Below are 27536 nucleotides of genomic sequence, written 5' to 3' on the forward strand. Positions count from 1 at the left end.
TCCAGTCTTTGATCACAATATCAAGTCTTTTGACGATGACCCATTTCAGTACGTAATGACCATCCTCAGATCTTTTCTACACCTTATCAGAAAAGATCTGAGGATGGTCATTACATACTGAAACCGGTCATTGTCAAAAGAATTGATATTGTGATCAAAGACTGGAATAAAAAACATTTGAATACAATGTTTGTTGATGTCTTCATGTCTATTACCTTTTTTATTTACAGAACACTTTAAAAAAAATCCACAAAAAACTGAGTTCATGGGCACTAAGCCAATATAATACATTTATTTACACAACTGTGAGTGCTGCTACATTTATTCTGATACTGAAACATGTTTTTGACACACATTTATTCATACAAAAAATGAATTTTAAAAATAGCCATTTAATGGCTCAGTCATTGATGTGTATATAAATTAACAACAAATATTTACATTTTCTTACTATATAATGATAACTTGTGATATAAAAATAAGTTTTTGGTATATTGTGAAACTTATATGTTCTGTGGCATCAGTCAGATATTATAGAAGATGATATTATACAATGTTTAAATTTTAAATACAGTATGCATTTGTTGTGCTGTGTTACACTTAAAACTGAAATACTTTTCAACTATCAGACATCATGATTGTATTTTAGGCATCAAACCCTGAGATAAATTCTATTGCATTACTTATGATGTTTGATGGTGATTGATACTATTGCACTAAATGATACTGTAAACTCAGTGATAAAAATATTTAATGATGATATAAATAGAATGAGTTATTTACAGAGTGAAATTATGCTCTATTATCTCTGTTCGCTACAGATTATTTACACTGATAATCTGATTAATCCAACCAATGAAGGAGGAAACTTTCACATAGACACCTGGGACATCAGCTCGGCCACATCCAAATCCCCAAGATACCAAACCTGCTAGTTCATAAAATCCATCATCTTGACAAACCAGTGGCCCACCTCCATCTCCCTACAAGACAGAGAAATGAAACAAATAACTATTTACTGTAAATACTAAACAGTCCAACAATACCAGAGATCCACATACGGCAGATTATAAGATTACATTAGTCTGAAAAAAAAATCATAGAAGAGAAGACAATGAAATAAATGAGTAGTAACAATTTTTTCTGTTGTTAATTTTGGAGGTAAATTAGGCATAATGTCTTTTTGACATTTATACTTGTCTTTTGAGCAGTTTGGGTAATGGTCATCTTGCTTGCATGTCCTTGGAGACTGCAGCTCAGTTAGAATGGGGGTTGTGTTGGGTGGATTGAGTGAGGGTCAGAAGAAGGTGAGGAGTGGAAGGCAAGGAGGGATGTATGGATGGCTGGGAGGAACAGAAAGCAGGCATATGAGATAAGGCTGTGGCATTGGTGAGATTTATCTTGCATAGGCAGGGGGAGTTGGCTGTTGAGAGTGAATTAGGAGGGGAAATAGAACAGAGGAATAGAGAGTCTACAGTGAGGAGAATGTGAGTATAGAATGAGTGGTTTGGGGGTCATGAAGACAGAAGTGGAAGTGGGTAGAGGAGAGGGGTAGGATAAATTAAGGCCGGGAAGATTACAGGATCAAATGATTTATTGCAAGGACAGTTCTTATGTATGTAATGCAGAGGAACTGTGGTGGGGGGAGGGGGAGGTGATACTTATGGTGGGGGCCTACTGAAGATGAACTTGGTGCGGTCAGCAGCATGTTCCACTACTGGGTGGTCAACTCTGCTTTTGGTCACATTCATGCATTCAGGTGGACAGCATGTTGGTGGTCACTTCCACATAAAATACTGTGCAGAAGTTACAGCAAACTGGTGTGTGTTGTGGTTACTTCCACAGGTGGACTTTTGTCTGATAGGATAGGATACACCTGTGACAAGAGATGGAGTACAGTGTGCTTGTTGGGGGCAAAGAACAAGTCTTCCACCTTGGTCAAGGGAAGATAATGTTAATTTAAAGTATGTGTATACAGATGTGTGCCTCTCATGCATGTCATCCTGTAATATGAATCAACTAGGAAAGAAGCTGGTAAGTCTCATTCTCTTCTTGATGACCGATCATCTCATTTAAAACTCAAAGTTTGTCCTTTTTTATATGTCTGTAATACTATTGTGTTTTCAGTTTCAGCATCTGGTTGTTAATGTGTCAATCCCATGTGAACAGAATAAGTTGTGCAAAATCTAGAGATCAGAGAGCATTTTTTTAATATACACAAAGAACCTCTCCTTCCAAGCATCCTAGATGCAGGACTAATTATTTGCATAGCATATGAAGCAATGTAATACTGGATATTTTTAGTGCAGATAATTTTTTTTTTTTGCCCATCTGATTAGACTGTCAGTTAGTGGTGCATGTGTGAATATGAAATTCTGAACATAACTTGATGATGAGTTGGTAGATCAAAGGTATGGTCTGACATGTCACCTATTCCTTGATAACACGTTTTGGCATTGGTTGTTCCTGACATTATGCCACTTGCAGGGCACATAGGGTAGGTTTTACAACCACTCTCATGGATAACAGCGAAGGGAAAACTAAACAAAACAGTATGTTTGTATGGTTTGTGAAGTATATTACAGTTGTTGAATCAATTGTAGCCATCTACTCTGTGGGGGTGGAGGGAGTGCATTAGAAAGGGTTTTACACAGCTTTACTTGTTATCCGATAAGTAGACATTTGGTAGAAGCATCATAAATTTGAAGAACTTTTACCAATTAAATACTATTATTTTTCTGCAGTGTGTGCTAAATTTGCAGAACTGTTAAATATCTATGTCCGGTTTACAAACAGTTTAGTTGAAAACTGAAATCTCATTTCTTTAAATTTTGGTTTGTAGGTGCTTCCTAAACCTGCTACTATTTGCCTTGTCTGCCTTGTGTAATGTGAACAACATAGCCATGTTTTTCCAGAGTTATTCTGTAAACAACTTTGAGATAACTATCAAGAGTCTTATATGACTAGTTCCTCATCAGTAGTCTGCCACTGGGTAAGTCAGTATATTTGCAACACTGAAATATAATTAGAGAAAAGAATGAGATATTTGACTCATAGCTTCACATAGACTATTTGTTGACAAAACAGATCTTACCTGACATGCATCATTTCCTTCTTCTCCACCAGCACAAAAACTGCTTGCTGGAAGGATAAATATTTTTTCTGTAACTGCATTGATTTTTCTTATGCATTCTGCATCACTCACAATAGGTATTTCAGCTTCTCGGACCCTCAGTGGGATAGGACCAGCTGAAATAACAAATTTTTATTATTCAGTTTACATTATGAAACTGAAAAAGAGTTACAGGAAACTAAGTGTGTTGAAATAATGACCTCCTTTGGACTACATATATTTTTTCTGTGAGCCTTTAAAAACAAGTATTATATGGCCTATTTTGTTTTATTTTTCCACCACAAAGAGTTTATTTAATCACTCCTGTCCAAAATAGTGTATATTTCTTCTTGTCTGTCTTAACTGTATTCTTGAAGAAAGACTATTCTTATACAGTTGAACAATATTTGTGTCAGGTTCTGCAACTGATATTTATCCTGGTTTGGTATCTTCTCAGTATGTTTTGGTATGCAGCAGCTCCACTTACATGGATTTTGTCTGTTTTCTGTAAAAGAACTTCTTCCTATCACTACTTATTGCATATAACCTGATATGCAGCTTTGACACAGATAATAGCGTTATGTATGGGGGATATGCAAAACCCTTAGAAGCTCAGAATATAGTGCCAATGAAAATGTACTTTCATTTATATTGATGTAAACCTCAGATGTCATTAATAAGTTGATTTTGCAGTGTCGAAGCACATAAGTTTTGGTTGGTCAGTGGAAAGTCTTATGGTGATCGTAATGGATGTCCGTACCTCATCAGTGAGGATCACTGAGGGAAAGTCATAGTGGCAAACTGTTACATTAAAGGTACTAAATGCAGCAGTGTGAAAATATCAGTTCTTGTAATTGCTATGGACCTTTCGGAACAAGTTTGTTAGATGTTAAGTATGGGTGTGTTTGATAGTTGACAATCCTTACCTACAGATAAGTTAAGGTGGGTGCCACTAAATGGATAAAAATAGGTGCCATTAAAATGGAGGGAAAAAAAAGAAAAACGTTTTATATACTGTTTGCAGGGGTTGACTAGGGAGGTGTTTGACCATCCATATTACAATTCTCATCTTATTCCCAATTATTTCTATCTTTTGTTGCACCTGTCAAAGTTACTGTTGGATCAACATTTACAGAGTGATGAAGTGAAGTTCTGCTCTAGTTCCAAGCCTTGATGGCAAACTTCTGTGAGGCAGAAATACAGAAATTTATCTCACTGTACAAAAAGCATCTCAATTGTGACTATGCTGAGAGGTAGCTCAACAATTCCTGCATCTGTTGCAATAAAATTCCCAACAAACAATGTTTCAGCATTAATTTTCACTATGTTTATGAAATGAAAATTACAATAAAAATACCTTAATTACTTTATTACTGTATTGCTTCAAACACAACTTGTTGTGAGAAGCACACAAATCTCACTGGATACTTCTTACAAAGTTATACTCACTCTCTCCCATATATCCATATCCTGTGACAGTGCAGCGCTTTCCAGCTGCTTGACTAACTCCTCTGGCAGGCAAGCAGACTAGACACACACCATCCTTGAGCTCAGCTTGTCCATGTAACTTCAGTAATGCTATGTCATTATCTAGGGTTTGGCTGTTATGATTGTGATGGATGTATGTTGTTGCTACACGCAATGTCTGTGCACCTGGGCTTCCATATTTACGTGTCAAATCATGGTCACCAACACGCACGTAGATAGCATCACCAGATCTCACAATGCTGGAATGAAAATGAACTGTACTGTGAAGTTTGATATCAGAATTCAACAACTACATTTATCATTGAAGTTACTAAAGAGCTAATTGGATATGGCAGTGAATAAGGCATAATGTCTTAGTTTGTTTATGCAATTGGAAATGGTAACTATGTACCTCAACAGTAACTTGTGCGTCTATATCAAGTGATATGCATAAAGCTTGCTGCAATTTTTAAAATTAGATCATGGAAAAATGTCTTTCAAAACAGCCTTGCACACTCAGTCATTTATACTGTAAATCAATGGATCAAATTCTCCATCCAACCTGGTGTTGAAACTACAGGCAATAGCAACAATGGAATCATTAAATTGTGCATTTAAATACACACTCTTGCATGAGGAGCCTGCTACTGTACCATTGTTTGACCATCATACAAACTCACATACTGATGATACTCTCATATGGAGAAAAAAAAACAGTTCTACTTAATTTTATTTTGGATACACTGTGAAAATAGACCCTTTATTAAATAATATTTATTAATAATCTATTGCTTAGCGAATAATACTTTGTAACTGTAAAAGAGGATGTCATGACAACACGTGGACCCCTTTCACCTTGGGGTCTCAGTGATCTGTCTTTCCTTTCTGTCATTTCTTGACTTATCCTTCTTTTCTTCCTGAGAAAGCAGCTGATAGTTCCAAAAGTTAGGATTAGTTTTTTCCACTTTTAAATTTATCTTTTGACAGTTCTGGCATTTCACCTACTGAATGTAATTTACAGCCAGATCATAGTATCTCTTTCTGGCACAAAGAATAGTGGGATATAAATGTAAGGATTACCTTCACAAATATACTCTTGACTCATAAATGTTTGGAAAATAGATTGCACTAATTATACAATGCACAGTATAACATAGAGGTATCTACTTGTCAGAAAATATGTGAGCAAATGTTCAACAGAAACAAAAGTAACATTGCGTGTGACTGAGGAAAGCTTTACAGCACTCCTGATGTTCTCCATACACTTAAAGAATTTATCAGATGGGATTAGCAGCGCTCTCAGGTAGTTTGTAGCTAATGCTGTTCTCTCTAGGATAATATTGTCACTGAATGATGGTAAGGAAATGCTGAATAACTTAGGCAATATTTCCATTTAGTATATTGAATGGCAACTTTCTTTAAATGTGAATAAATGAAAGATAATACTCTTAACAAACAGAAAAATATTGATAATATCTGATAACCAGATCGTAACTTCTGAAATCCTTCACATTGTTCAAATATATAAGGTAGTATTATAAAACAATATGAAACAAGATGCACTCATGAAATTAGCAGCAGAGAAGGTGAATGGAAGGCTTAGATTTACCATTGTGGTACTGGGAAAGTGTGAGGTATCTGTAATGAAAATAACATATTATGTGCTAGTGCAACCAAGTATAGAATGTTGCTTTAGTATTTGGTGTTCTTATCACATAGGCATGACACACATATCATATTCATAGACATGCTGCTAGGATGAAAACATGTTGGTACAGCTCGTATGAAAGTGTAACAGAAATACTCATATAATTTTATTGTGAATATTTGGATGAAGCATAGCTTCATTATTGCAAAACCCTATTGGGAAATTTTTGATAACCACTGTACAAGCCAGAGTGTGTGGCAGTTCTATTACCTCCATGCTTTATCTTGTGAGGAGACCTTGAGAATGATGTACAGGGTGTGGTAGACAAGTAATGAGACTGAACGCCGCGCGGCACCGCAGTCGCTCGCAAGGCGGTCTCCACCTGTACGTCATGTGGTGGGAGATCTGAGCTAACAATAGAACTGGTTCGCAGTTGCGTCGGAGCTCTGGTGCAGTGAGGGTCGAGCTTCGCGTATTACGTTGTTTGTGTGCCCGTGGCACTTGTGAAAACGCTGAAGATGGATCGCTCAATAGAACAGCGGTATGCAATCAAATTTTGCTTTCGCTTGGGCAAAACTGCTTCGGAAACTTTTGCTATGATTACAGAGGCCTACAAAGAAGACTCCCTATCAAGAGCTCAAGTGTTCCAGTGGTTTAATGAATTTAAAAACGTGAGGGAATCCGTTGAAGACATGGAACGATCTGGATGCCCTTCAATGAGTCGTGTGGATGAAACGGTGGGCAAAGTGAAAGAACTCCTGGACTCCGACCATCGTTTAAGTCTCAAAATGATCGTCGATGAGGTCTCCGTGAATAAATTTACGATTCACCAAATTGTTACACAAGATTTGATGATGAGGAAAGTTTGTGCAAAATTGGTTCCCCGAGTGCTCACCGCCGAACAAAAGCAACAATGAGTGGACGTTTGCCGTGAGATGTTGAATGATTTGGAAAATAATCCAGACTTTTTAGACAACGTAGTAACAGGTGACGAATCGTGGACATTCCAGTACGACCCGGAGATGAAAGCCCAGAGCTCGGAGTGGCACCCACTGGCATCCCCACGGCCGAAGAAAGCAAGAATGTCAAAGTCCCGCATCAAGACAATGCTGATTGTGTTTTTCGACAAGCGGGGGTTAATTCACAAAGAGTTGAGTTTGTCCCTCAGGGGAAGACTGTCAATGCCGAATTCTACAAAGAAGTCCTTCAGCGATTGCACAGAGCCGTCAAACGGAAGCGACAGGACATTGCTCAACGCTGGCGTCTCCACCACGACAACGCTCCGGCCCACACAGCGTTCCTCGTGACCTCCTACTTGACCGGAATTGGAGTTGAAGTTCTGCCACAGCCACCATACAGCCCTGACTTGACTTGAGTCGTCCCGATTTCTTCCTATTTCCGAAGGTCAAAAGATGCCTGAAGGCTCATCGTTTCGACGATATTCCGAACATCCAACATGCTGCCACGAAGGCACTAACTGGGATAACTCAAACGGACTACAGTGGGGCCTATGAAGCTTGGAAAACGCGCTGGCAACGTTGTGTTGACGCCCAAGGCGAGTACTTTGAAGAATATTAATGTTTTGTACAAATAGGATCAATAAATTTGTTTTTCTAGACAGTCTCATTACTTATCTACCACACCCTCTAAGAGGGATTATGTTGCATACAGAGACACAGAGATGGTTTTTTCTTTTCCTTCCTGTTCCCTATCTGAATTGAATACGACAAAAATTGTAATATTGATACTGATATCTAGATTGCTGTTATGTTCAAAAGGACCAATTTTTTGTGTATAGACATTCAGTCTAAATCTTAAAAAAAAAGTTAGCACCAGTGAAACATGATTGTAGTTTATATTGGAGTGAGTAAAGCTGGTGTAACCTTCTTGAGATTGTGCACATATATAGTTTCATTGACAAATATTTATGATGATTTAATAATTACTTTGCTAATGAAAGTCATTGTCACAACTGGTTTTGTAAACCAAAACTGGTCCACAGGATAAGTATATACTTTATAAAATCTGAAGCTTACATTATTATTGATGAATATCATAGTGTTCTACCAAGCAGTGACAGCACAATCCAGTAACACCACTATCAATAAAAAATATGCATCCTTTACTCAGTAGAATTACCAATGATTTTTTATAATGAATACTGACAGTAATACTACTATATCCTATGTGTACTATACATTCTGACAAAGATTACCATAAATATTTCAAAGACATAATTTTATGTTATAAAAGACTGCTACCATCTGGTGGCACCTCAAAATATGATGTTTTCCATTTATTGCCTCACAGAAGTTTCCTATGAGATGTCAACAAGACACAACATGGAAACATTTAATACATGTCCAATGTACAGGGTGATTATAATTAAAGTTAAACTTTCAAAATTCTGTAGAAATAACACCGCTGGTCAGAATGACTTCAAATTGCAATGGAATATTATTAGAGAAGCGGGAAAAGATATGGCAGAAGAAAAAAAATAGTGTGGAAATTGATCAATAGATGGCGCTGTATGTGTCAGAATACATAAATGAAAACACCTGTCATGCGCATGACCCACTGAAGTTGGCATAAACATGCCAGATACATGGCTTTTCCTTCTTTCGCATCTATGACATTCGCCATGACTGTCTCAATGCTAGATCTTTCTCTGCATGTAAAACTGTATTACAAGAATGATGACTGTGCACACATCGCTCTGCAGAAGTTCCGGGACACTGAAGGGTTTGAAAAAAGGCATTGATCCAATGACTGCTGTGGGTCTGGAGGAAATGATTCAGAAATTCGAAAAGACAGGTTCTTTTGGTGTGCAACCGGGTAGAGGGAGGAAACAAATTGATTCAATGTCAGTAGAAGCAATGGTCACCGCAATGCAGGAGGAGACGAGTGGTAGTGTGCAAACATGTAGTGCACAGAGAATTGCCTGAACATTGGACATACCCATGACCATCCAGCAAAACATCCTTCTTTTGGGAGGACAATGGTTCAATCCTGTGTCCAGCCATCCTGATTTAGGTTTTCCGTAATTTCCCTAAATCACTCCAGGTAAATGCCGGGATGGTTTCCTTGAAAGGGTATGGCCAACTTGCCTCCCCATCCTTCCCTAATCCGATGAGACCGATGACCTCACAGTTTGGTCTCTTCCCCCAAACAACCCCACTCATCCTTCTTAGCTATCCATTCAAAATTATACATGTGCGCAAGTTGCTTCCTGTTGACCTGCCAACAAGAGAGACCTTTGCTTTAGAATTTCTTGCTTGCATGTAAGTGGACAGTGATTGGCCATGGAAGATTTTATGGACAGACGAAGCCCACTTTCATCTGACAGGATATGTCAATACACAGAATTGTCGAAAATGGGCAATGGAAAATCCACATGCAAATCAACCAGTACCACTTCATCCTGAAAATGACACTTTATGGTGCAGGTTTAGGGCATCATTTAACATAGGGTCATATTTTTTCGAAGAGACAGGTGCTACCATTCCTGTTAATTGTACTGTCACTGGTAAGCGCTGTGCGTGTCTTTTGTGCAACCATGTCATTCCAGGTCGCCAACAGCATGGATGTGTGGATGGGATCATTTTTATGCAAGATGGCACAACACCGCGCATTGCAAATTCAGTTAAGCAGCTGCTGAAGCACCACTTTGGAAATGCTAGAATTATCAGCCACCATTTCCCTACAGCCTGGCTGTCCTGATCATCTGATCTTAATCTGTGTGACTTCTGGCTGTAGGGCCATCTGAAAGATGTGTTCAGTGTTCTTTTTGCAAACTTAGCAGCATTGAAGGCATGCGTTACGCAACACATTTTAAACATGACCCCGGAAACACGTTGATCAGTTGTGGAAACATTCTGTTTTTCGATTTCAACTTGTTGCAGAAAATGTTGAACAGCACAGTGGACATGTTTTGCGCCAGTCACTCAGAAATTAATAACCCAATTTGATTTTGACTGATGCTTTTTATGCAGTTTTTGGCATCAGGACAATTAAAAACTGATGTGAGTGATGCTTTTTATATGGTTTCTGGTCTCAGGGCAATAAAAACCAATTTTTTCTATTTGATATGACCTTGCCTTGGTGGATGGGCTTACATAACTTATTGTATCACACCTGTACACCCCTGCACACTGACTAGTACAGTTTATTCAACATCAAATGTACACCTCAGGCATTGTTGTATGATTCATTTGTCATTTGTATGACAAATTATGCTGCTTACAGTGCCATCTATTGCTACGTTTTGTAACTATTTATTTTTATTCTGCCATACGTTTTTCCCCTTCTCCAATAATATTCCGTTGCAATTTGACGTCATTCTGATCAGTGGTGTTATTTCTACAGTGGTTTGAAAGCTTAACTTTAATTATAATCACCCTGTACTTTATTTGTAACTACTTTGTACTCAGCTATTGTGTTATTGTATGACATAGAGGGTACTGTGGACTGCCATCTCTTAAAGGTAGGTTTACCTTGAATTTGCAGTTTATGTTGGTTTGACATTAGAATTTTTCATAACTGTACCACTGTACCTCCATATACATTACAGTCGTATCCAATTAATGTGAACAGTCTACAGCATGGATTGGTTCACCTCCAAACCTCCCCCACATCCCCTCATAGCTGACAAACTCTGTCTCGCAGACCTACTACATTTACCCCACCCTCCTAAACTCCCACCCACCACCACACAGAACCCAGAACCTAAACAGACCCGCAACACAGTTATGAAACTTTCCTCCGGAAGCCTTAGTCCCACAGAAATATCAGGCCTTTCCAAAGGCCAAACCTTTTGCCCCACTTACAAATTCAACCACACTGCACTAGTTAAAGATCTTCTCTCCTTCTCCCGGTGCCTACAGTGGAAACACTTTTCGCTACCAACCCAACCAATCAGACTCAACCAAAGACCAATATTGAACGTTGCCTAACTCAGTTCACTCCCCCATCCAACTGTGATCCACCCCCACTGCCTCCAAACCACCCCCTGTTAATCTTCCAGAATTTCTTAATCTAGAACCTTGCCTCAACACCATTCCCCAAATCCCTCAGCATGCAAACTAATATTACATCCGCAGAAAGAACCACAGTCCACCATCTAAAAACTGATCCCAACCTTATAATCCTATCTGCTGACAAAAGCTTCACCACTGTTATTTTGAATCTCAAGGACTACATGGCAGAAGGACACTGTCAGCTGTCAGATACTTCCACCTACAAACCACACCACAGTGATCCCATTCCAGTAATCCAGCAGGATCTCCAGTCACTACTCAAATCCTTAGACCCATCCCAGAACCTCTCCCCATAGTCCATCTCTCTACTTACCCCTACCACTCCCCGCACTCCCACCTTCTACGTGCTTCCTAAAGTCCATAAACCCAACCACCCAGGATGTCACATTATGTCCGGTTACTGTGCCCCCACTGAGAGGATCTCTGCTCTCGTAGACCAACACCTTCAACCTATTACCTGGAACCTATCCTCCTATATAAAAGATACCAACCATTTCCTTGACCGGCTCTCCACAGTTCCTTTCCCTTTACCACACAGTGCCGTGCTCGTCACTATTGATGCCACCTCTCTGTACACTAACATTCCAAATGCCCATGGCCTTACTGCTGTCGAACACTACCTTTCCAGATGCCCTATGGATTCCAAACCAACGGCCTCCTTCCTAGTCTCCATGAACAACTATATCCTCACCCACAATTACTTCTCTTTTGAAGGCACTACCTACAAACAAATCCACAGTACGGTTATGGGCACCCACATGGCACCATCCTATGATAACCAATTCATGGGCCATCTAGAGGAATCCTCCCTAAAAGCCCAGAATCCTAAACCCCCCAGCTGGTTCAGATTTATTGATGACATTTTTGCTATCTGGAATGAAGGTGAGGACACTTTCTTCGCATTCCTCCAGAACCTCAACAACTTCTCCCCCATTTGCTTCACCTGGTCCTACTCAACCCAACAAGCCATCTTCCTAGATGTTGACCTTCACCTCAGAGATGGCTACATCAGTACCTCTGTCCATATCAAACCTACTAACCACCAGCAACACTTCCACTTCAACAGCTGCCACCCATTGCATACCAAGAAGTCCGTTCTGCACAGCCTAGCCACCCATGGTTGTCGCATCTGCAGTGATGACCAGTCCCTCTCACTGAAGCCTTCACTGACCGTAATTATCCTCCCATCCTTGTACAAAAACAAATCTCTCATGCCTTATCTTTCCAGTCTCCTGCCACCTCCCAAAGTCCCACTGTCTGGCCACTGAGGAGCATTCCCTTCATAGCTCAATACCATCTGGGACTGGAGCAACTGGATTACATTCTCTGCCAGGATTTTGATTGCCTCTTGTCATGCCCTGAAATGAGAAATGTCCTGCCCCTCCTACTGTGGTATTCCGCCATCCACTGAACCTACACAATATACTCATCCATCCTTATATTAGGTTATAAATGTTAAGCGGAATCATATACCCTAAAGAAGATTAGCATGTTCATGTACTGGATACGTAGTCCATTTGAAGTGCAAATGAGAATAATTTTACCATTCACATATATATTATGGAAAACGTTCAAGATTCATAGACACACTGAACAGTGTGACAGATGTTAAATACATTTTGTGAGCGTCATATGAAGAACATGCTTAGCTTTCACAATGAACCAGGAATTTATAGAACTAAGTTATAACAGTCAGCATTAGCTAGTGATAAATGCATAATCTGTACTCACTTTGTAACACAATGTGCAGCTGTAAGAACCCACTGAGTGCCAATGAGTGCTCCACCACAGAGATATTGGTTTAGGGAATTTATGAGAGCGACTTGCCAGCACCATTCACCGGGATCCCCATCCTCTCCACCTACAACTCTACCATGACGTGCTGTACCCTTCACACCACATACATACTTGCTGTAAACTGGCGGTCTTGTTGTTGAAGTGGTAGTTGTGGCAGCCACACCTACAGGAGAAAATACTGCATTGCATTTATTGTGATTAGCACAAATTAAAAATGAATACATGTGTGCATATTTCTGTAGTAATTCATGTCATCCAATTCCAAAAAGGTAAGGTAAGCATTATTTTTCAAAGGACAGCTTCAAAAGATAAAGATGTGGTGGCAACACAAGTGTTTATTATTAAGTATTAGGATTCTCATCAGTTGCGTTTCCTTCATATCTATTATGTATGAACACTAAGTACTGGAAAAGCAGACATTGTTGTTGTGGTCTTCCGTCCGAAGACTGGTTTGCTGCAGCTCTCCACTCTAGTCTATCTTCTACAAGTATCTTCATTACTGCATAACAACTCCAACCTACAGCCACTTGAACTTGCTTACTGTATTCATCTCTTGGTCTCCCCTTATGATTTTTATCTACCCCACTTCCCTCCAGTACTAAACTGATAATACTTTGATGTCTCAGGATGTGTCCTATCAACCAATCCCTTCCTTTAGTCAAGCTTGGCACAAAAATTTCTTTTCTTCCCAATTCCATTCTTTACCTCCTCATTAGTTAATTGATCTACCCATTTAATTTTCAGCATTTTCTGTAGCATGGTAGTTCAAATGCTATTAGTCTCTTTTTGTCTGTACCACTTATCATCCATGTTACACTTCCATGCAAGGCTACACTCCACACAAATACCTTCAGACAAGACTTCCTAACACTTAATTTATATCATATGTTAAAAAATTACAGTTAAAAAAATTCTTGCTATATTTTATATCCTCTTTACTTTGGCTATCATCAATTAATTTGCTGCCCAAATAGCAAAATTCATCTATTACTTTAACTGTCTCATTTTTTAATTACTTCAACATACTTGATTTAATCTGACTACTTTCCATTACTCTGATTTTACATTTGTTGATGTTCAACATATAACCTCTTTTTCAAGACACTATCCATTGTTAATCTCCTCTTCTAAGTCCTTTCCCATCTCTGTCATAATTACAATGCCATTAGAAAAACTCAAAGGTTTTATTTCTTCTCCCTTGTTCCCTTTACTACTTGCTCAATGAGCGAACTAAATAATGCTAGGAATAGGCTACAACTTTGTTTTACTCTGTTCTCAACTACTGCTTCCCTCTCATGTTCTTTGACTCTTATAACTGCTGTCTGATTTCTGTATACGTTGTAAGTAAATGTTTGCTCCCTGTATTTTACTCTTTGTACCTTCAGAATTTCAAAGAGTGTATTCAATTCAAAACTGTAAAAACCTTGCTCTGATCTATAAATGCTATGAACATTGAGTATCCTTTCTTTAATCTATCTTCTAAGTTAAGTAGCAGGGTCAGTTTTCCCTTTTGTGTGCCTACATTTACTCAAATCCCAAACCGGTCTTCCATGAAGCTGAAATTAATCAGATGAGACCCAGATAAACTGAAAGAACCAGGTATTGTTGATAAATCCAGTTGGGAAAAGTGACAATGCTATGAAGAGGCTAGACTGCTACTCACCTTATAAAGGAGATGCTGAGTTGCCGTCAGGTATACATTTGAGATTTTGGCCAAAAGACTTTCTTCTAAAGTAGAAAATACACACAGTCGCATGAGCACAACTTGCACACACATAAACACTGTCTCTGGCTTCTGAGGCTGGACTGACTACAGCCAACTGTGCCTGATGGAAGAAGCAATCCATGGGTGGTGGGGATGATGAGGATAGGGTGGGGAGGGGTAGAGATAGCAGCATAGGGATGGAGGGAAGGTGTAATACTGCTTGTGGGAGTATGCAGGGATGTGATGGGGACAGGGTAGGTTTGCTAGGTACTGAATGAGAGGAGGGAGAGGGTGGGAGGGGAGCAGAAAAGGAAAGAAGTAAAGTAGGGACAATGTGGGGGTGTTAGTCGAATAGAAGGTTGTGTAATGCTGGAGTGGGAGCATGGAAGGGGATAGGTGAATTCCTACTTTGGCACTACACAACCTTCTGTCCCACTCAGTACCTAGCAACCCTACCCTGTCCCCATCACTTCCCTCCCTACTCCCACAAGCAGCATTACATCTTCCCCCACCCCTATCCTGCTATCCCTCCCCTTCCCCACTCCAGCCTCTTCCTTACCCCCAACACCTATGAATTGCTTCCTCCATTAGGCACAGTTGGCTGCATGCAGTCCAGCCTCAGCAACTGCTAATATTACTCTATACTCCTTAATCCAATATCCTATTCATCACAGATGTTTGACACTTGAAAAGGCCTCTGAAACTATGAGGTGCTATTCAAAATTTTTGGGACTGGTGCTGCCATCTGTTAAAAACATTACCTTTGGACTAATGGTCACCACCACCCTCAGAGTAGTTCTCATCCAAATGTACACACCAGTCCCAGCACTTCTGCCACTGGTCAAACGTTTTCTGAAAGTCCTGTTCTTTAAGGGTGTTTGTCACCACCAGTGATGCTTCTTGAATCCTCTCTAGAGTGTCGAACTGATGGCCTTTCAACTTGAGTTGCAGTTTTGCAAATAGCGTGAAGTTGCAAGGTGCCAATTCTGGTGATTACGGTGGGTGGGGTACAACCGCCATATTGTTTTTTGCCAAAAAGGTCCTGGTGAGCAATGACGTGTGACAGGGCGTGTTGTTGTGCTGCAGCAGCCAGTTCCCTTGACGCTAAAGTTTGGGCCGTCATCACCACACATTTTCACAGAGCCATCACAAAACATCACAGTAGCATGTGGAATTCACTATTTGGTTGGGTGGGACAAATTCTTTGTGCACAATTCCCTTGGTATCAAAGAATATGATGATCATGCTCCTCACTTTGCTCTTCACTTGTCTCGCTTTTTTGGGTCTTGGAGAGCCTGGGCTCTTCCAGGAGTATGATTGTATGGCTCATGCTCTGTCCCCCAAACACTTGTTGAATTATTGCAAGGGTCTCTGTAGCACTTTTCCTGAGATTCACACAGAATTTTATACACACACACACACACACACACACACACACACACTGTTCTGTTTGCATATCCATCATAAAATCCCCACACACCAAACATAGAATATTATGGAAATCACTGTGGGCACACAACACATCCTCCCAACTGAATGCTACTCCACACACTGACTCATCAAATATGGAGCTCTCGCCACCTACTGATGCAAAGATTTACTACTCCTGCTTTCCAGATGGCAGCATCAGTCCTGAAAATTTTGGATTCCGCCTGCTACATAGTTTCATTTGATTAAAGCACATATGCTGGGGTTTCAAGGAGAATCTCCCATTTTGTTTGATGCTGAGGTGCTATTCCAAAACATTTGGAGAGCCTCTGCAACACTATTCAAGTTTAGGGGGAGTACCAAGTGGGTTGAGGTGTGAATGGGAATTTGGATTGTGTAAGAAGGCATGCTAGGGTAGTCCATGCAGCTGTGCAAAGCCACTGTGCCAGTGTGGTGCAGTGGTTAATGCATCTACCTAGTGATCAGGAGACCTGGGTTCAAATCCTGGCCTTGACACAAATTTTCATTTGCTGCTTCAGTCTGCTTATAAATCTCATAGATGTTTGAGACTTGAGAAGGTCTCTGGAGCCATATGGTTCACCTGATTTCATGTTCTTCTTCTTGTAACTGAATTGCAGTAGCTGATTATTATTTTTTAAAGAGCCTTCAAAATCTTGTAATCTGCTAGACATTCATTTTTAAATTTATTGACTACATAAACATTCAGACTGCATGTATTCCATTGATTTTACAGTGGGTTAAATTTGAAAGTTGTTTCTTGTTGAAAAACTTGATAATGTTCCCTTGGTACACAAAATTTATTGTTGAGGTTACAAATGCATCTAGACAGGAGACAGTGGCAGATAAGAGTGAAATTAAATTTAATAAATGTCCATTTGTGATCATATATACACAGAAACTGCATCCTTGTGAAACTGATAAACAGTACAGTTATGGTAAATTGATATAATTATATTTTTCTAAACAAACATCTACAGAAAATGAAATTAAATTGTAAAGGAATTTGCAGGCAACGTTTAACAGATACAAAGACACAAAACACCATGAGAAAGGAAAGATAAAGAACTCACTTGTTGTGTATGGGTTGTGTGGTGCTGGATGATGTGATGGCCTTAAAGTTGGACGATATGGTTCAACTGCAGTAACAGTATGGTTCTGGTCTGACGAATGCCCTGATTTCTCTTCAATTGTTTCACGGATGAGAGTTTTTGATGCACAGCATTGTGTGCCAGACTTACGACACTTGAAGAGATCTGTCATTTCTGCATTACCTGCAATACAAGTTTTTAATTAATATTTATAATATCAGAAACCAAAAAAATTGAATAAATGTTCTTCTTTGAACCCACTGAAGATGCTAGCTATACCAGTACCACAAATTCTAATAAATTCACAGAGGCTGGTGATATTCTGTTTGAAAAGGGGCTTGAGATGTAATGGATTTTTAGTAATTCCAGATCATCTAGATCTACATGATTTCGCTGCAGTACAAATATAAGTGTTTGACAGGATGTGCATAGAACCACATTTAGTCCATGTCTCTACCATGACACTCTCAAATAGCATGTGGGAAAAATAAATACCTGTATCTTGCTCTGTGAGCTCTGATTTCTCTTATTTTATAATGATAGTCATTCCTTACTATGTGGAATGGAATCAACAAAAGATTATGTCATTCTGATGAGAAAGCTGGGGGCTAAAATTTCATGCAAAGACCTTAGCACAATGAAAAATGCCTTTCTTTTAATGGTTGCCACTTTAACTCCATCTCACTCCATGACACTCTCTCCACTATTTTGAGGTATTACAAAATGAGTGAACTTTTCTGATGTCCTCCATCAGTCCCATTTCATAAGAATCCGACACTGCACAGCATTGTTGGAGAATAGGATGGACAGCTTAGTGGAGGCCATCTGTTTAGTTGAATTGTTGTACCATCCAAGTGTTCTGCCAATAAAATGCAGTGTTTGCTTCATCTTTCCCACAATGTTTTCTCTGTTATGACTCCATTTCAGTTGTTCATATTTGTAATCCATAGACACAGTTACAGCAAGAACCTTTAAATTGATGGTTTATCATGTACCAAATTTTAACAGAAATTGCTTAGTACTCACATGAAAGACATCACACTTCTTATTATAGGGAGTCAAATGGCACATTTTTGTACCTTGCAGACATCTTGTCTAAATCATTTTGTAATACATTTTGATCTTTTAATGATTTTACTAGGTTGTAAATGATGGTGTCATCTGAAAATGATGTAAGACAGCTACTGAGATGGTCTCCTAAACAATTTATGTAGATTAACAACAACTGTGTTGAGGAATGTCAAATAAAACATGTATCACCAGATGACTTCTCATCAGTTACGACGAACTGTGATCTTCCTGACAGGAACTCCTGAAACCAGTCACTTATGTGATTTACCATAGGCACACAATTTTATTAGAAGCCTTTTGTGAAGAACAGTGTCAAAAGCCATCTGGAAACCTGGAAATATGGAATAAACTTGAGACCTCCTCTCAATAGCATTCATTACTTTGTGTGAATAAAGAGCCAGCTGCATTTCACAAGAACACATTTTCTGAGTCCATGCTGGTTCTGTGTATGTTTATGGTATTTTCTTTGAACCATTTCATAATGTTGAAATACAAAATCCTACAACAAATGTGTCAGTGATGTGGATTTACAATGTAACAGAATATTCATATTTCCTTTCTTGAGTATTGGGGGTATTGGTGTGACCTGTGGAGTTTTCTGGTTTTTAGGTATGGATCTGTCATTTGTGTGCAGCTGTATATGATGACTAAAAATGGAGCTGTTTCACCAGCATACTCTGAAAGGAACCTAAATGGGATGCAATCTGGACCAGAAGACTTTTGTTTGTTAAGTAATTTACATGCATTTGTTGTACTGAGGATATCTACTTCTAAGCTTCTCAAGTCGACAGCTATAATTGATTTGAATTCTGAAATATTTAAAGCATTTTCTTTGGTGAAAGCATTTTAGAAAACTAAGTTCAGTAATTCAACTTTAGTGGTGATGTCTTTAGTAACATTACCATTGCTATCACAAAGTGACATGATTGACAGTGTCTCCCTGCTGGCATACTTTACATATTAGCAGAAGCTCTTGAAATTTTCTGCAAGACTTTGAGACAAAGTTTTGTTGTGGAAACCGTTGAAAGCATCTCACTCTCCAGTCTGTGTTAAGTTTTGAGCATATGTATATCACTGTCAGTCTTGGAGATTTTGTGGTCTTTTAAAGCTAGCATCTTGCCTCTTCTGTCCATCACTGCATGTGCCCATATCCCATCATAGATCATGGTATCACAACATAATGTTGTTATTCTATATTTTAGTGCAGAATTTCTTAAAAAATGTCCTAGATTGACATAAATCGTCCTGCAGAAAGTAATAGTGCTGCCCCAAATATCATATACAGAAGCTTCTAGCATCTGTCAATATGATGTAGCATATAATGGCAGTTTTTATTTGTAAATTCATTTATTTTTCAAGTCACACATTGTATTCTATAGATTACAGTATAATTGAGAACCCTTAGGGATATAGACACCACATCTCTACACTAGGAGTAAATTTGTATTTGGTATGGAATTTGGCAATGGAAATACCTTCTGAGGGGACAAATTGGTTAAAACATAGAGCTTATATGCATGATGAGCAGAGTTCATACATCTCTGGAAAAAAAAAGAAACACCATCAAGGGCTCTGTTCATTGGCCGCAGAGTATAAGATGTGCATATTGAGGGGTTGAAGTGTTAGCGATTTATTTGTCACAGTCATCAGTGATAATATGGTGCACAGAAGGCCTGAGTTTAGATGTGAACAGCGTTTACAACATAAATTCTAGAGTGCAACCAAGCCTCACCAATGAGTTCTTTCTGCTTCTGAACAGCTTTAGCCATTTGAGCAGGGTTGCTTTTTGGGCCTATGGGAAGCTGGATGGATGTATCAGTGGATTTCTGCACATGTTGGGCACAATGGGTCAGTGATGTTTCACTGCTTTCAGCAGACCATGTTCTGGATGCTTGCATAATACAGACACACATCAAGATCAATGGATTGTGCGAGCAGCGGTGGCTGACTGCATATCATTGAGGGACGAAATCTTGGTACACGTCATGCCGTTGTGTCATCAGGGATCATTAGGAAGTGTCTGCTTGCAGTAAGATTAAGATCACATGTACCTCTGGCCAAGTTGTCACTCAGACAACAACAACACCAAGAATGGCTTCTCTGATGTCATGAAAGATTTGACTGAAGAATGGAATGATGCTCTGTTGTCTTCACTGATGAAAGTAAATTCTGTCTATATGCGAGTAATGAATGTACATGTGAATGGGGTAGACATGGTGAACTGACAATTCCAGAGTGCATTTGCACATGCTACACAGGTTTTGTGGGGTGGAGGTACAACTCACAGTCACATTTGGTGTTTCTGCAGGGTAAAATAACATTGCACAGGCTGTTATCACCATGCTACTGCCACCTCTTTGACAGGAAGGTGGAGTAATTCCGCAGCAGTACAGAGAAAATCCTCATATGGGCACACAAGTAAAACATGCTTTTTATTGTGTACAGTAACTGCCCTGGCCAACAAAACCACCAGATCTCTTGCCAGTTGAACATGTATAGCACATAATGAAGTGAGAACTTACTTGTTCTTCAGGTCCTACAAGAACCATTGCTGAATTGCAACAAAGGGCACAAGATGCTTGTAGCTATCTGTCACAGGATGCCATTCAGCACATTTATGACGGTTTGTGTGCAAGAATATGCATTTGCATTGCCACCAGAAGTGATTACACTGTGTATTGATGTGACAGTTTGCTCGCTCTTTACTGTGACATGTTTCATTTGGTCTCATGCCCTCTTACAATGATGAACTATCTGTCACTTTTCAATGAAATGACCTTGTTCTTGAGGGTGTTCCATGGCTTTTATTCAAGTGGTGTATATCCTTAGGTTTTGCATTTCTTCCCTAAAATCACCTATGGAAAACATTGGGATGATTTATCTAACAAGCCTCTGTAATTACTTCACCAGTCTTCATCCAACAGAGCTAGAGTGCCACATAGCTTTCCAGCCAATAATGTGTTAAAAACTGTAACATGCTTTACATCCTCTGATGACTGAACCCCTTAAACATTCTAATGTCTTTGGCATACAAACTGTGAGATCAGCAATATTATATTAAGGTTGTAAAAGATGACACAAGTGAACACACTGTAGATTCAAACTGTGTGCTGGACTGAGACTCCAACTGATATCCTCAATTTTGTGGGAAAATTTATTCCTGACTGAAATATTCAGATACACTCAAAGAGTTCAAATCCCACTTTGGCACACACTCCACTTAAGGGAAAGATTCATTCTGGAAACAATTTGTGAGCTCTATTTTTCCTAGTGATACTAGTCCAGCAACGGAGGAGACAGATCTGTTTATTAAGAGGAATGAACATACGGCATTTTTAAGCATCTTACAAAACGTTTTTTGCTGTAGTGAATGATATCTCAGTGAGAATTTCTGTGTGCTGTAGTACCTGTCTTCGAGCAAAGTTGTTCAGGTTGACCCTGACTGTCTTGTTGTTTGTTGCATTATAGTCTTCATGTCACCAGAGGGCGGTGAATTCACTTCTCCCCACTGCACTGCAGTGAGCACCCCAGAGCACTCCTCTTCTCTGGGGTAGTTTTGGAACAGTGTCTCACAAACACTGCCATCGTGAACACAATCGGGCAAACTGCTTTGTTGAGGGGACAAGTGCCAAATGTGATGGCTTGGGGTGCCATTGGGTACAGCATGTGATCTCAACTCCTAAGTGCTAAGTTATTAAAAAACTAGAAACCCGCCTCGATTGCGTAAAAAGCACCTAGTGTTAACCTAGGTTGTAGCGTAGATAACTACACCTTCTTCAGAACAATAAAACCCACAAGTGCCTAAGAAGACCTTTGTCAATGATTAAAAGAACACTGCAGCTAAACATTTATAAACAAAAAACAGGAAAACACAAACAGTACACATGTACAAAGTCTAAACCACTATTTAACTTAATGGTGCAACCTCCACCTCACACCGGCCTATGCTCGATGGGCTGTGATCCGCCATAAACTGTAGCTATGCGCTGCGATGTTGAAGGTTCCGAAGTACTAAGGGCAATTTGAACAGCCACCACTACCTCAAAGATGTTTTAGAGCCTGACACACTACCCCTCCTGCGGCACCTGCAGCCAATTCCACGTGTATTTTGATGCCTGGCCACATGTAGTTACAAATCTGTGGTTACCACTACTATCTTAGCTTGCATGGTCACCTGACGTATCACCCTTCCAACTTTTCTGTGATATGTCGTTCAGCTACTTACTCATTCTAGTCCTTCGGCAACCGCTGTTGATGCTTTGTGAACACACCTACAAATTGTGCGGCATTATATTCCCCAGCAGCATAACAAGGCCCATTATGATTCCAAGCCACAGTATCTAGATACTACAATACCAACACTGTATCGAACTATCATGCTCGAAGCACAGGTACACTTCTGTAACTGTAATAATTTGTGTACTAAGGTGTTTCTAATCTGTAGAATATACACCAATAGAAAAAAAATCCTAGCACCAAGAAAAAATTAATGTAGAACACTGAAATTTTGGTAATACATTTGTCTTTGTCTAGGTAACATATTTAAGTAATTAACATTAGAAGATCACAGGTTAATGCAAGTGTAAGAAAAGCCATTGCAAATGTGAAATGCTGGTACATTAATAACCAGTGTAACTGCCATGATGTTGGGTGCAAGCATTCAAATGTGCACACATTGTGTCATACAGATGCCTGATGCCAGTTTGTTGGATAAAGTTCCATGCCTGTTGCACTCAATCAGTCAGTACACGGAAGGTTAATGCTGGTTGTGGGTGACACTGGATTGTCATCTGAAGATGTCCCTTATGTGGTGCTCAACTGGAGATAGATCTGTTGATTGAGCAGGCCGAGGTAACATGATGACACTCTGCAGAGCAAGTTGGATTATAAAAGCAGTATGAGGGCGATTGTTATCCTGTTGGAAAGCACCCTGGAATGCTCAGCACAACAGGTTGAATCATCAGACTGATGTACAGATTTGCAGTCAGAGTGTGCAGGATAACCACGAGGGTGCTGCTGTCATACAGCAGCTCATCCTACATGAAACAGAAAGGTAACTCAGCGTTTTTTATGTTGAGTGACACGAGAGAAAAACAGTCAAAATCATGTGAAACATCTCTCTCGTGTATTAAACTTGGGACTCCAGCGCCACAAGCAGAACTAACTAGTCTACTGAGAAAAAATACCATAAACAAATATACAAATGTAAAGGTGAGCAAGTCCCAAACTTTGTCTGTATTTCATCAAAATATAAGAGGTCTGAAAAATAAAATAGACCAACTGCTAATTCACCTAAGTGATGAAGAGTGTGGAAGTGAACCTGATATATTGTGTTTCTCTGAACATCATATCACAGACGGAATCAACATGTTACAGATTGAAAACTTTTGTTTAGCTGCCCACTATTGTAGGTCTAGTATGGGAAAGGGTGGTGTCGCAATATTTATTAGGAATAATGTAATGTATAAATCTCTAGATTTAAGCAAATATTGTGTGGAACAGCTCTTTGAGGTGTGTGGTATTGAGATAACAACAGACAGTGCAACAGTTATTGTGCTGTCAATTTACAGGGCTCCTGCTGGATATCTGAACGTTTTTATGGGAAATATTGAATCACTCTTGTCCCACCTGTCTAGAAAAACTAAATCAGTCATTGTAATGGGTGACTTTAATGTGGACTTTTTAACAGAAAACAGGAATAGAACAGATCTTGAACACCTGATGTGCTCTTACAATTTAGTGTCAGTGGTAAACAGTCCAACTAGAGTAACAGCCAGTTCTAGTACATTAATAGATAATATATTTATAGATAAGGATGTATATAATAATTTAAGTGTAAAAAATGTTACAAATGGCCTACCTGATCATGATGGACAGTTCCTCACCATAAACCAAATAAATGTACAAAGGAGAGTAAATTTCATTTGAAAAACATTAGGATTACAAACACACACAACGTGGAAAACTTTAAACATAAACTACAGCACATGGACTGGTCTTCTGTGTATGCTGCTATTGATGTAAACTCCAAATTTAATATATTTATCGACTAGATTACAAGTATTTTTGAAGAAACATTTCCTAAAAAGTTAATTAGAGAAAATCTGTATAAATCAGATCACAGGCCTTGGGTTACTAAGGGCATCAAAATTTCCTGTAGAACAAAAAGGGAGCTTTATGCAGGAGCCAAGACATCAGATGATTCACATAAGATTAAGCATTACAAATTGTACAGTAAAATTCTTAACAAAACCATACTGGCATCAAAGAACATGTTCTTAAAGGTAGAAATTGATAACTTGAACAATAAAGTAAAAACTGTTTGGAATTTTGTAAAGAAGGAAACGGGGAAAAGTGCAGTTCAAAGTGAAAATATTCAAATAAAAAAATCAGGATCATATTGTTAGTGATCCAAAAACAGTTGCTGATATGTTCAACAAACATTTTTTAACAGTAACAGAACAAACTGGATCGCAAGGCTCCATAAATCAAGCCATTAGTTTTCTGCAAGCCAGCGTTCCTGGCACAGTACCACAAATCAAAATAACAACAGTCACTATTCCAGAAATTGAAAGAATAATTAGATCCCTGAAAAGTAAAAACTCCACTGGAGTTGACAACATATCTAGCAAATTATTAAAATACTGCTGCGGCCACTTAAGTAGAATCCTTTGCCACATTTTTGATGCGTCACTTAAGCAAGGAATAGTGCCCGAAAGACTTAAGTATGCAGTTGTGAAACCTCTGTATAAAAAGGGAGATAAGGCAGATACTGCTAACTATCAGCCAGTCTCACTACTGACGAGTTTTTCTAAGGTTTTACAGAAACTAATGCATGCCAGGATTGTTAATCACCTCATTGAATATAAGATCATCAGTAAAAGTCAGTTTGGATTTCAGAAGGGGTTATCAACAGAAGATGCAATATTTGCATTTGCTGCCAATGTTTTGGAGTCCATCAACAAAAAGATGAAGATAGTTGGAATATTTTGTGACCTCTCAAAAGCATTTGACTGCGTCAGTCACCAAATACTTTTGCATAAAGCTTCATATCTAGGCATAAGTGGGGCAGCAGGGAAGTGGCTCCATTCTTATCTTTCAAACAGAAAGTTATACTGGATAGTCAAGAAGGTGCATCAGCATCATTGGAATGGGGAACAATCACCTGTGGAGTGCCTCAAGGCTCCATTCTGGGCCCCCTACTTTTTATTATTTTTATTAATGATCTTCCTCTATGTACAGATTTTTGTAAATTCACCATCTTTGCTGATGACACTACGCTACTGGTTGATAACTCAGTGGATGAACTTGAGGTGACAGCTAATAAGGTTTTTAGTGATATTGTGAACTGGTTTAATGTAAATGGTCTTTCTATTAATCACAGTAAAACAAACTATGTCCAGTTTCAGACAGTCTCTAAAGAAGATGAACAAGAACAAAAACTAGGTGACATGCAGGTAGCTAAGGTCGATAGTACAAAGTACCTTGGCTTACATATAGATAGCAAACTAAACTGGTCAAACCACATCTTGGATCTCTGCAAAAGGCTGAATTCGGCAACTTATGCTTTACGCATTATCTGCTCTTACAGAAATACGGAAACCAGTAAATCAGCTTATTATGGTTATTTTCATGCCATTATGGCATATGGAATCATATTCTGGGGAAATCAGCCACTTGATAGGAAAGTGCTATCTGCACAGAAAAGAGCCATAAGAATCATGAGTGGAGCCCATCCTAGAGCCACATGCAGAAATCTTTTTAAAGAACTTCAAATCTTCACATCTATTGCACAATATATATTCTCCTTGATGTGTTTCATAAGGAAAAAAAGGCCCCTCTTCAAACCTAATAGTGTTTATCATAATCATGATACTAGAAGAAAAGATGATATCCACTATGAGCATGCAAACCTGAGTAAGGTACAGAAGGAGGTCCACTTCAGTGGTTGTAAGATTTTTAATGCCCTCCCTTCACAAATTAAGTGTTTAGTAGAAGATGAGTTCTCGTTTAAGAAAAGCTTAAGGCAGTTCCTATTGCAAGGGTCATTTTATACTATAGAAGAGTTCCTGAGCCACGATGAATAGTACCCTAGTACCTGTACGGATAAGTCTCAGATATATTTCCCACTCTTCATTTGTGATCCTGTATATCTATTACTTGTAAACATCTTAAGTTTTCAGTAGTATATTTTCTGTATGTACGTGTATAGAGTCTGTAATACTTAACTTTGTAACATTTATTTTTTTGTGATTTTAATTTGTAATGATAATCTAAGCCATATAATTTTAATAAGAATGATAGCAATACTTACAAAATACCATAAAAAGTTTGTAAAACTGACACGTTCCATATCCTGTGATGCATTCACAACATGGATCACCGGAACACGAAATAAATAAATAAATACACTCCTGGAAATTGAAATAAGAACACTGAGAATTCATTGTCCACCTGGCGCCTCAGTTGGACCAGCGTTCGTGCTGGAGGTGCAGACCGCGTGAGACGACGCTTCATCCAGTCCCAAACATGCTCAATGACGGACAGATCCGGAGATCTTGCTGGCCAGGGTAGTTGACTTACACCTTCTAGAGCACGTTGGGTGGCACGGGATACATGCGGACGTGCATTGTCCTGTTGGAACAGCAAGTACCTTTGCCGGTCTAGGAATGGTAGAACGATGGGTTCGATGACGGTTTGGATGTACCGTGCACTATTCAGTGTCCCCTCGACGATCACCAGAGGTGTACGGCCAGTGTAGGAGATCGCTCCCCACACCATGATGGCGGATGTTGGCCCTGTGTGCCTCGGTCGTATGCAGTCCTGATTGTGGCGCTCACCTGCATGGCGCCAAACACGCATACGACCATCATTGGCACCAAGGCAGAAGCGACTCTCATCGCTGAAGACGACACGTCTCCATTTGTCCCTCCATTCACGCCTGTCGCGACACCACTGGAGGCGGGCTGCACGATGTTGGGGCGTGAGCAGAAGACGGCCTAACGGTGTGCGGGACCGTAGCCCAGCTTCATGGAGACGGTTGCGAATGGTCCTTGCCGATACCCCAGGAGCAACACTGTCCCTAATTTGCTGGGAAGTGGCGGTGCGGTCCCCTACGGCACTGCGTAGGATCCTACGGTCATGGCGTGCATCCGTGCGTCGC

At 39.4% G+C, this 27536-nt stretch overlaps 1 protein-coding gene across 1 annotated transcript in view; it reads right to left on the reverse strand.

The window, feature by feature from the left end:
* Positions 1-258: 258 nt before the first annotated feature.
* The window catches only part of LOC126267750 (protein masquerade), a 261391-nt gene continuing 234113 nt past the window's right edge, over positions 259-27536 (reverse strand). Inside the window, exons 6-10 of the mRNA XM_049973057.1 lie at positions 17285-17485; positions 12995-13223; positions 4562-4839; positions 3095-3249; positions 259-983 (exon numbers count right to left, since the gene is read on the reverse strand). Coding sequence (XP_049829014.1) covers positions 816-983; positions 3095-3249; positions 4562-4839; positions 12995-13223; positions 17285-17485 — 1031 coding nt within the window. The 3' untranslated portion in view covers positions 259-815. The remainder of the gene's footprint in view (positions 984-3094; positions 3250-4561; positions 4840-12994; positions 13224-17284; positions 17486-27536) is intronic.

The sequence above is a fragment of the Schistocerca gregaria genome, chromosome 1, assembly GCF_023897955.1.
Source record: "Schistocerca gregaria isolate iqSchGreg1 chromosome 1, iqSchGreg1.2, whole genome shotgun sequence".
Classification (NCBI taxonomy): domain Eukaryota; kingdom Metazoa; phylum Arthropoda; class Insecta; order Orthoptera; family Acrididae; genus Schistocerca; species Schistocerca gregaria.